Source organism: Calidris pugnax, unplaced genomic scaffold (assembly GCF_001431845.1).
Source record: "Calidris pugnax isolate Ruff unplaced genomic scaffold, ASM143184v1 scaffold36, whole genome shotgun sequence".
Classification (NCBI taxonomy): Eukaryota; Metazoa; Chordata; class Aves; order Charadriiformes; family Scolopacidae; genus Calidris; species Calidris pugnax.
The window spans coordinates 2559705-2572000 of NW_015090825.1; the positions used below are offsets into that span (position 1 = coordinate 2559705).

General features: G+C 39.9%; 1 protein-coding gene across 4 annotated transcripts in view; it reads right to left on the reverse strand.

Moving 5' to 3' along the window:
• Positions 1-12296, reverse strand: part of ARHGAP8 (Rho GTPase activating protein 8) — a 79961-nt gene that overhangs the window by 18673 nt on the left and 48992 nt on the right. For all 4 annotated transcript variants that reach the window (XM_014940164.1, XM_014940165.1, XM_014940166.1 and 1 more), the window contains exon 9: positions 4393-4466. In XM_014940164.1, coding sequence (XP_014795650.1) covers positions 4393-4466 — 74 coding nt within the window. The remainder of the gene's footprint in view (positions 1-4392; positions 4467-12296) is intronic.

The window sequence follows — 12296 nt, forward strand, 5'->3', positions numbered from 1 at the left end:
AAAGAAACCCGCACTCACTGTCATAATGTTAATTTGGCTGTTGGGGATGAGGACAGGCTTGCTGCTGTCAGAGACCACTCAGAAACTCGGTACAAGAAGGGGAGTTTTGGCTCATTTGTACAGATGAGGATGCTTCCACCCCGGGAAGAACACTTCTGCAAACAGTGTCGTCTGAAACCGAGGCAGAAAATTGAAACATCAAGGAGGAAAAAACGGGAAGAACACTTCTGCAGTGTCGTCTGAAACCGAAGCAGAAAATTGAAACATCAAGGAGGAAAAAAGTGACATGAAGCAATCTGTCAAAGGGATCGGAGACATTAAGAAGAAAAAGGCTGGGTGAACTTTAGAGACCGAAAGTTTACTTAACCTGGTAGCATATTATTGCAGGCTGGTGCCTAGTTTGAATGCCACCACAGCTCCCACATCACATCTGTTCAGGAAACAAGAGCCTGACCAGTAGAGAATGGGCTTAACAGATGCCAGAGGGTGGCTGCTGTTTTAAGAAATCTTAAACCTGTTGATGAAGCGTGATTTTGCAGAAGCTTTTGTGATCTAACTCAAGAGTTTCAGAACCTGATTTCAGGTACATAAATGTGAAAATGTAGCAGTGGGAAGAAAGAGTGAAAATACTGCAAACCCAAACCCACTCCCTGCTAATTCTGCAGGGCTGGAAACCATGCCAAAATCAATAGGGTAATGCCAGTGAATTTTTGTCACTTCCGGAAGATGAACTGCAGCTCTCGCTGCGCTCAGGGCTGCGTCTGGAGTGCAAAGAAGGCTGCCAGTCAGCCTCCCGGGGCTGTCAGCACGGGGACTGACACGCGCCGAAACTGATGGCAGAACTGAGATATTCCCAGTTTAGAGAAAGAGTTAAAATCATAGCAGACAGCAGGTACAACAGATACCTGCACGCTTATAATCAAGTGGAAAAAAAATGCATGTCTATCACCTACCACTTAACAGCCTTGGCATGGCAGGTACTTGGCTTTCAAGCATCAGCTGGCTGAGAAACGTCAGGAAACACTCCACCTGACAAGCCATCTCTCCTTAGAAATCTGGTTTGTGGAGATCTCCTTCTGATCGGGATTATGACAGCTCTGAGCAAATCTGGGCTTGGTTGGAAAATATCCACGTTGACAGAGCCCATGCCCTTCCTTCCTGGGGACACTGAAGGACAGAGAGCTGGGGAAAAAAAGACAGCCCGGCTAGCAAGTGTAGGGGCTGGACTACGTATCGGTGGCCAGCAACACCACGCCACTGACTTGTGTAGATGCACAAAGTAGGACAAGGGCTTTGTTTGAAAGTATCATCACATTTCCTCAGAGACTATCCTTTACAAACTGTGCTGAGACAGCACTGAACAGACGAATAATTTAGCCAAAAAAAGATTAAGTTTGGAGAAAACCCAAGGATGATTGCTGCTTTCAGAATAACAAACATTTCAGCGAGGAGAAATTCTGCAAAGACAAAGTTGAGCCAAGCCTTTCTTCTATCACAACCGTGAGAGCTAAAACTTGCTAATTTTTCCCTGTACTGTGCACTTGGCATTGCTGCTTCGGAAAACTGTGGGTATCTGAGCTGGACTCAGCAATTGTTGAGAGGGAAGAGTATGGGACTGGTGCAACAGTGATGAGACAAAACACCCAGAAAAAACAAAAGCAAGACACAGAGGAGGTTTTTTGTCAGATCAGTGCAAGAATTACTAGGTACTGGTCACTAGCACAATATAATGATGGCCATAAATCTCCTATTTCTTTAAAAACATTAAAAAGGCCCAAGGATGTGCCAAATATGCAAAGCCCTCCTCCCAAGCACAGCCAAAAGTTTAAATCAATTAACATTCTAGTAACTAAATTTTCACTCAATTTCTAAATAATAACAGCTGTGAGAAGTAATGATGTTAGTGCACATTCATCCTCATTTTAGCTCTCTTGACTCCTGTGATTAGTGAGAAAGAGGTATTTGCCTATTAAGATAAGCTAAATATATGTAAGGATGATTGTTTCATAACAATTTAAAACATGAAAAAGTCTGGCTTTCATCTGCAGATGGGGCATGCACTGATATACTACACAAGCTCTAATTATCCACTTAGAATTATAATTACAGGGATTGTCTCAAGCTGCCAGTCACTTGCCTTCAACATTCTTAGCAGTGAACTATTTACATTCCCTGTATCCAACCATAATATTTGATAGAAGCTACACCTGCAAGGTTTTCATCATTAGCACCAGTCTGGAAACAGCACATCCAAACAGCTTTATAGGCTTGAGTGGAAATTCTGAATTCGGACCAAGAGGCCTTCAATGAAGTCTATTAGTAACTCTCCATCTACTGCAGATCAGTAGATACCTTTAATGGCAGAACTGGCCCCACTCCAGTACTTGGCCTTGGCTGCTGCAGGTGTTTTGAAGATAAATCAGCAATTTCAAGAGGCGAGGAGCTAGCTGTTCTGTACACAAGTGTCTCTATAGATGCTATGCTCCATTGCTTGCAAGCTGTAAGCAGGTATCCACTGCAGTGGATATCTCTCTCATTCTCCTACGCGTGTCACTAGTCAGCTTCACTCAAGGAATAAAGCCCAAACAAAACCAAAATGCGCAGTTATTTAATGTTGTTATTTACCATGGGGTAAGCTAAAATATGAAGGAGCATAGCCTAGCAATGAGGGCAAGACATGAAGCGTCTAGTCTGTCCTCATTTAAATCAGTATGATCTTGTACTGATTTAAATGAAGCCATAATTTCTCTTGAGAATCAACAGTAATGCTGAGAAGCAATGTTTTTATTTTCCCCTCCCCTTTGCCTTCACAAATGTGAAGCCTGTTCAGTACAAGTTTTTAAAAGGTTTTATTTTTTTAAAAAGTTTCAAATCTATGATTCTAAGTTTCTCACTTAGGGTTCAAATAAACTCAAACTCAGACCAAACCCTAGTGGCAACAGTTAAAATGAACAGAGATCAATGTTGCACACTATTTGAATACTGAAAGCAAAGTTTATCTTGTTCAGAATTAACAGCTCAAGGCTGCAAATTAAGAATGGGGAATATTTTGGGATATAGGTTTTCGGTGACTCTATCTACAGAAGAATATAATTTAGTCAAAACATATATTTTATATTATTTGTGCCCTGTCAACACAAACAGCTCTTTAAAAGAGGAAAACCTCAGCTACAACTCATTTAACAGCAATATAGAGATCTGAGTCTGGTTTTTGTTTAATAAAATTCATGCTGATCCTCAAAATTTGTTCAAATATTAACCAAACTTAACAGTATGTTAAAGGCCAGTGATGTTTCCTTATTTATTTTTTTTTTTAAATAACTGAACCAAACACATTGTGATTTTCTTCACTTGCCCGTATTGACACACTTATTAAAAATTCACACCCTTCTTTCAAGGATCTTAGGAATCATTCCCTGTGTAATGTTGTGCCCATCACATAACTGTGTTATACTCTCTTTCTATTCTGTCTCCTGTAAGACAAATGTACTCTGGCTATAGATTTAGTACTGTAAGACTTAGCAAACATTTGTGAAGCTCTGAGGTCTTGGAGCACAAAGGACTATGGAAACGTTGCCATGATTGCCTTAAAAATCAGGGATCAAAATGTAAAATCACATTACACTGGGAAAAAGAAATTTCAAGACTGCAGCCTTATCTCTGACTTTCTCTCTGCCTACGCTTTTGTCCCTACGTAGGGAATACAGTGCACTTACCCTGCAGATAGCATCTAATATTTGGTCCTCTGTGTTGGTCAGGCGTGCACTGGGCAGCTCAGTGGTAGAGCCAGCAGTTCAGAGTCTACCCTCTCTTTGAAGGGTACATGAAGGTGATACAGGGAACCCAGATTTGGATGTTCCCATTTTAGATATGGGTCTTTTTAATCTGTATCTCTATATAATGTAACTATGGATATGAACTGTAGCCAAAGGGTCTCTAAGTGCCATTAAAAAGATTTTGTGAAGGGAGGGCTTCAGGTTTACTCTTGCAAAACATGTTTTTTCAACGGCTTTTTGTGGCCACTGGTTCTATAAAAACAGAACTTCTCATTGTTTTTTAATGGGACTTCTACTTAAAACCAACAATATGATACCAGTTGAAGATTCGTATGTCAAGACATCTTCTCTCATTTGCTATTCCCTAATCAAATCCTAAGGGCAAAAAGTTGTTTGTTTGTTTGTTTGGGTTTTTTTCATATTGGGGCAATAATCTGATAATTATTCCCCATCCACCAAAGCTCTCCAGGCAGTTCCCAACTGCCACTGAAGTTTTCAGGATATAAACACATCCTGTGTAGCTGTAAACTTTGCTGAATCAGGCACTGAACATTATATAGTTTGACACTATTGACCTTGTTCTGTAAGGCACATCCTCTTTTGACACAAAACTCACCTTTTCTTTTTAGGTAGGATACAGTTTCCTTCATTACTGGGGGAATTAGTTCGCCTTTATTTTTGTCCTTGATACTGTTAGGGGAAAAAAAAAAAAAAGGAAAAGGTAACAGCCTTTAAAATGGCATTTATAGACAAAGAGTTAAAACCAAGACAGAACAGTTTCAGCAAAAACCTGAGTGATATCTGAGAGCATACCTTAAAGTCCACAAATTAAAGAGCCTGCACCAAACACAAGAGTCCTCCACAAGGGCTGAATGAGCCATTGAAACAGGTGATTTAGCCTCCTATTCAAAGAGCCGTTCTTAAATGCTTTATTTGTGCTACAAAAGCTATATAACTGCAACAGTGCCAAGTAATAAATAAGTGCTATTTACTACACTGAAGGGGAGTCAAGGACAGAGGAGCAGAGCGGTGACCCAGGCTAACGTTACCACGATTTGAGATTGGTTTTGCTCCAGTTTTGTTGCCCTGGCTTGGCATGACCCAGCAGGACACAACGACGGCAACGGTGGTGGCTCTGACCAGTTCGGATGGAAACCATTGGTGGAACAGGGTTTCAAGGTGGCTTAGAGGCAGGAGAGGAAGGTGATTGCAGTGAATGCTTCATAATAAGTCTTGATCAAGGGATGCTGCGAGTTTAGGGAGCCTTTTATCATGCAGATTTTTCTTTGTCATTTGTCTCTTTTTAAGCTACAGTGTATGTATAATTAAAAGGATATTGTACTATTTATTTTGAAGGCAAAGTGATGCAGCGAGATTATTAACACTTTGAATGATTCCCATGAAATGAGATTTCTTTCTCTTTCATGAATGAACAGTTGAGGCAAAAAATTGAACATAGCATTTTCTTGATCTAGACAGCGCAGAAAATTCTGCAATTATCTTCCTTATTAAAAAAAAAAAAAAGTCTTTGGCAGTTTAAGAAGTATAACAAAAGAGACGGTCAGTATCTGCTGAGTATTCTGCTACATTTTTATAGCAATCAACAACAAAATAAAGGACAAATCGCAGATTTTAAAGTAGACAATATATACTTATGTGTACAATTTCATATTTGATATTTAAAAGGTGACCAGCTTTGCTGACAAATTCTAAAGCACCAGCACAAAAAAAGCACAGAGATCTGTGACTGTATCACGAGAGGTTGCAAATGCTGCAATTTATCCACAGAAAAAGAGAGATTTTTATACAACATGTGACATAGCCTTAACCTAGTGCTACTAACTGAGGTTGCCCCTGCAGAGAACAATGATTCTTAGAGTCCTTTTCCTTTCCAAGTACTGTGATTTCTTCTCTTTCTGCCTAGGCTTAATATAAAACAACTGCTAATAGCATTGTTGCATGGCAGGAGCAATCCAGTATTATATTTTGTGTTTACACTACACATAGAAACTACTTTAAAATAAATGTTACCGCAACATAAATCAGCATGGAGGGGTAGGGACATTGTTGCATCCCCCCCTTCTCCTCATATCTGTTTTCCCTATGCCTGTGAAGGGAGTTAGAAGAAGTTATGTAGACTGGTTTAATTTTGGATCCCCAAGCTTAGGAGATTGGTCACCCCCAGCTTCACGTATGGGGGCAGTGGGGGTGTTCCTCCAACGGAACGACTCAGAGCAGGATCATGACTTACGTCCTGAAATACCCTGTGGTTTTGCCTCTTTTACTCATAAACTGACAGGGAAATGTACTTCACTCTATTCAGTCACCAAACATTTTGAACTCATTCCCCATTCAAGGAACATAATGCTGAGCCACCAGTGCATTTTCTTCCAGTTTCATTGCTCACCCAGTCCTACTCTTTCCCATTTTCAACATGCAATCTCTTCCCAGCCAATAATGTCTGTGTGTCTGTATATTATACAGATCCTCCTAGACCATATCTGTTTTCATCTACTGCACATGTTTTGTGTGTCACTGCCCCTAAGTGCTGTATAAAACAAAGCAACTTGTTACTTGATGGTAATACACCTGTTAATCCGGCTCCCAGAGCTAGTTCTACTATTTCAAATACCAAGACCACCTTGCTGTTTGAAAGGTACTAAGTCATTCCCTCAGCTGCAGAATTAATGAAGTTGATTTACAGATTTGTATCCTATGTCCTATCTCTTTCCTCGTCATAGTAATCTGATACCATTTCCCTATGTCATCTATAACCTCACTTCCCTTACAGAGTATTTTCATTTCCTCCTCTCAACTCTTTATCTTGTATTTCTTCATAAGGCAAGGAGTAGCTCATAATTAATCACCATCTAAACGCTAACCGGACACCAGCAGACCAAATATAACAGAGAACTGAATTCCTGCTGTAGTTTCTCTCCTTCCAACCAATGATTTTTGAAAGCTTCTAGTATTTGTGAGAGCTCTGCTCCTCTGTTAAATTTGGTTGACATAAGCCCATGGCTCTTCCGTGAACCTAACTAAAAATCAATCTATTGAACAAATTTTTCCTGCTTTTTTTTTCAACGAAGTATCCATACCAGAATCTAAAGGGTATAAAATTCAATACTGCTTTATGTGTGGGTTAATACTACTTTGTGGACACTGCTGTATTTATATCTAACAGAAGCTGTTTAGGAAAGGGGAATTTTCCTTGATGTAAACAGGCATAGGGATTTTGATAAAAGATATAGCCAAGTTTCACAAAACCATGTTCATAATGTGATATATTCAGACATTTGATCAAATAAATTCTACAATATATGCAATACGCTTGCAGGAAGAAAAAGACTAACAGCAAGGAATAAGTTTAATTCAGATAATCCTAAAGTATAATCTTTTATATGTTATTAGTTCTCAGCATTTGCTGCTGGTTGCAAGTATGATCTTTAGATGAAATCATACAACTTCTTGTCCTTACACGCTGGCAAGGGACCATTAATTTCAATATGAAACAGCACTGGTCTTGCTGGAGTAATCATTCTCTGCGGTATCATAACAACATGATAACGGCCAGAAGAAATATTTATGACCTGACTTGCATGACCAAGTCCAACCTCAATCTTCCTCATTATCACAGACATCTTACAAGAGCTAAACCAGAGACTGTAAGAGCCTCATGAAAAAGACTCACTGACAAAGAAAAAGGCCATGGCTTGACATGCTACCAAGACCGAGTTTATGACCTAGTCCTCTGAGAAGCATCCTCTTCTTACTTACAGTGACAACCAGGTACCTCCATAAAAAAAAATCCTCTCAGCCCCTTTCAGGATATGTATCCCACCACTCCTAGTCTCTCCTGCTCCTTCCAGCTTAACAGTCTCACAGCAGTTTCAGGTGTGATGGTGACACTGGAAGGTCAGTGTCAGTGTTACAACCGTGCAGGAGTTGTGCAGTGCTCTCAGACCAGCTCCAAGACCCAGGTTGTTCTCCCCTTCCATCCTGCCTTCCATCTGGACTTCGGAGAAGAAAAATGAATAAGTAACTTTGCTTCAATACCATGAGCTCTCACGCCAGCCCCTGCAAAAGTTGGCCACAGCAAAGGGAAAATTGCCACGCAAACCCCCTGCTCCGAAAGGCAGCTGAATTATTTTCTCTCACAGCAGATGAGTGTTGTGTTGTACAACAACCCTCCTGCAATAGAACAAACCAGGCAGTGATTGTGCAGCCCCATTAATATATTAGCCTTGCTAATAAACCACACAAGGAAGGAATGTAGGGGTTCTCTGCACAGCATGCAAAGTTGAAATCCCCAGTGAAATGATATCCCCTGGTAAGGGACTAAACAAGAAAAGGGGCTGGGAGATGAGGTCAGGACCAAGGTCAATGTGTGGGATACCAGTGAGGAAAGGTCTGCAGCAAATCAAGGTAAGGAAAAAAAAACCACAACTGTTTATTTTAGCCTAATAGGGGAGTTATAATACACTTTCTGTGTGTCAAATAATTCTATTTTCTGTATTCAGATCAGTACCCTAAACATTTAGGGCAAGTTTTATTAAAATTAGTCGAAAGCCTAATTCACGTAAATGAGAACATTATCAAGACTTTAATTTGCTTGAAAGCTGTTACATCTTTATTATTGACAATTTAAGCTCATGGAACCTATTCTCAGTCTCTCTGAAGTTGCACTGATTGTTTTTGCTTTCTTACAGCTGCTCACTCCAGAGGCACCAAATAGAACCCAGCAGCTTTTTATAAATGTTTTCTAATTATTATTGTTACCCATAAATGTGTTTCCCATTTCAGTATATAAATAGCAAACTGATTATTTACAGCACTTGCTCCTGCTGAGCACTAGTTTATCTGTCAGAGAGGTGAGACAAATAACTGGGCTATAATTTGTAATAATAAAACTTACACATCATTTTTCTTTTTCTAGGAAAAAAGATACAGTTTCTGCTCATCTCCATTTTCTACAGGATTCCCATTTCCCTTGAAGGAAAGGTTTCATGCCCAGTACGATGAAAGAGGTCCTCAAGATAAATGGTATTTTAAAATAGCGCAGAATATTCACTAAAAGTCACATGAAAAGGTTTTTGTTCTGTTTCTCCAACACTGGGGAAATCTGGGATGGATATTTTCATAGCATTTTGCAATGTGGGACATAGTGCTCAGTTTACCAGACCTAACGTGACAAAAAAATAATAGGGACATTACCATAGCTAATGTAAATCAGACCGGCTCAGAGGTCAATGAAATTACACCTCTATCCTCTCTTTGTGGATCCTGTCAAGCAATCTGCATTTTTCTTGCCTTGTTTGGGATGGTGTGATGAGCAGCTGTGCTTTATAATGGACAATACAAACTGACACTGGAGATCAGGCACTACTACAGGCAATTTGAAATGAGAGATCTCTTACGCTTTCTGCTTAAGAGATGAGCTTAACAGAGCCTTTCAGTGCACGGTACAGTTTTCTGTCACTGATTCACAGATCTGAATCACATTGCAGCAACACGTCAGATTCAAGAGGGATCTATTCCAGTAAACACAGTAGCCAGAGAGAATGAGTCCTCCTCACTATAGGATATATGATTAGTTACTGCAACACATTATATACCCAATGACTTGTTTCAAGACAGTGGACTGTTATCAAGAAAGGCCCTTACACATTATTCTGAAGTGTCATTAAGTATTCTTGGCTGATAATCTTTCTCTCTCTCTCTGCTTTTCCTCTCCTTTTCATTTTTTCCCTGCTGAGACATGCTGAGATTTGGTTTAGAATGCATTCTTCCTCCCTGGTCACGCATGCACAGCATGCACAAGCGGAAAGATTATGACCAAAAGGAAAGCACCTTGAAATGTTTATGATAACAATTCAACAAGCAAAAGCTATGCAGTTGTGGCAATCGCGTGCATTTGCTCTGCCCTCTCTCCCCCATCCATGGCAATAGACAGAAAAACAAAACATTTCCTGTCTTCCCACAAAAGATACTTAATTTTAGATTTTAAAACCGATGGGAGAAAACAGAACAATGTCAATAGCTAGTCAAGGTCAACTCTGTGCTCTGTGCTGGAGCTCAGCTGTAGCTTTCCTTGATTACAGAGGCAATCGGGTGCAGCAACAGGGGTTTATAGGAGCTTGCTGAACGTACAGCAGAGGACAAGGATGCTGCTTGGCCCATATAGTCAATTATCAATTCCTTTAAAGTACTGCAAATTTAGGAAGCTTCATTCATGCATTTTAACTGTATTTATCTGATCAACAGAAGCAGAAAGTACCCCAAATTTTTCCTTGCCTTTTTGAACATAAAATCTTTATTAATGGCTTTTAAAATGAAAATCCTATTTTTCACCCTGACACGCAGTGCAAACTAGCAAGGTTATATTCTGAATAGCTAATTCCTGCTGCTCTACATTCTGTGTGTGAAGGTAGCATTGCTGAATGAACAGCACACAGTCTTGCTACATCAACACAATACATGAACATTCTTTGAAATGTCTGGATTTATCAAAGTGATAGCTACTAGTGGGTAACAGAAGGTCATTTTCACAGTACTGTAGTACTCCCCTCTGTCAGTCTCTAATCACTACAAGCTGGGCCATTATACCTGAGGAAGTATCGCTGCACACTTGCCCTGTTGTAACACTGCTCCCTGCTGACATCTGCTATTGCCCTCTGTTGGAGACGTGACGTGAGACACAAACCTTTAAACCAACTCATTACGGTTGTTATTCTCCTCACTCTATCTGCACATAAGAAGTTTGAATTAGCAAGTTGGAGAAGGACGCAATAAACAATAAACATGCAAGCCATCCCACCCACTCTGGGCTACATATTCTAAAGTACCTGTCAAATCCGAGCATGGATTCCCATTAAATTATAACTGAAAAATTAAGCGTGGACAAAACCTCTTCGGGAGGACTGTTCTGTCTGATGCGCCCATGAAGATGAACATTAGTTTCAGTTGTGTCATTTTATATTTTCAGGAAAAACACATAGTTTCTAACACGAATTCAACCCGTTAAAAGTGCGTTTTGGCAAGCGGGCGATGCTGGCTGGGGATCAGAAATGCTATGGAAAGTCTGTCACTCAGCAAACGGGGCAAGTCTGCTCTCTACATGTAGCCATAAGGAATTAAATAGGGAGAAAGCCAACCCTTTTTGGTCCTCCACACTTTATTCTAAAGACATCCTATAAGCCACCTTTGGATGATTTAGCTGCCTTTATTAATCTTATTTATTATTCTTTGAATTGGCCTAGTTTCAGTGGAAACTTCAGGACAACTTGATATTAGATTCAAGTTCTAGTTGCAAAAACCAAATTATTGTGTCCTCACAGGTGCTCACAATGAGGAAGGTATTCCACGTCTGTGCTTAACAAAGTACACGCTTAAATCCCTGATAAGTAAATTTAAATAAAGCCGGATGGATGCTTAAAATGCAGTCAGCTTGGTGTGTGTTGATGACACTGAGAGGTTAAATAGATCACATGCAACCATTTTAAATTCAGATTTGGATCCTGAGTGGAGGGGGGTAACATACGAAAGAGAAGTTTTGAACTAACCTGATAATGATCCCTTCAACTCACTCATAAATTGAAGCTAATTCAGTATAGATTATATTTCAAAGAATTATACTCCCAGCTCTCGCAGACCTTCCACGATTTTCAAATGCCCAGTTGCCTTATGTCATTTTGAAAATCTGACTCTACAAGGTTAAAAATGTCTTTGTGAGTTAACAGATTCCTCCAAGACAAGGCACTGGTCCCAGCCAGTCATTTATCAGTGTCTAGATGGAAACCTCCTCCAGCTTCATTTTGCTGTCCTAACAAAACAGGTTTTTCCCCCCTGCCCTTCGGACAAAAGTGATATTTTGAACCAATGCTTAGTAACTTCTTGCTCTTCTAGTTTTTAATTATAGCTCTGGAAAGCAAATGTATTAACCAATATAAACTGAGAAAAAAGTTAAATGAGGAAGTGTTACCAGAGACAGCATTGCTCGCTGCTTTTAGGGAGGCACTTTCAAACGGGTATGGCTTTACCACCTTCCACAGACAAAAGTCATTAGGATACCATTATCTTATCAAACATCTTATCAAAATTGGGCCACCTGTGACAGCTTTGGATAAATCCTATTCACCAACCTTTTACTGACTCAATAAAAATTATCATCCCAGAAGTCCTGAATCTGATGAAACCTCCTGCCTATGGGCCTTACCGCTTCTTTTCTTAAACTAAAGAAAAAGACTCCACGGAGAGACAGTCCTTTAATGACAGCAGCTTTCTCTCAGCAGCATCTCTGACACTATGATTTTTACTAACTGTAATGAAATACACAACACACATATTCCCCATAAGCCTATAGAAAATAAAACCAGGGTCTCCCCTATAGCTCTCTTCAGAAAAATGGAAGAGCCTCACTCAGGAGAAGACTTCAAACCAGCCTCTTTGGTAGACAGATGGGAGGTCACTGCCACTTTGTCATTACAGTCTATAGAGATCATAAAAGGAGAAGGAATTAGC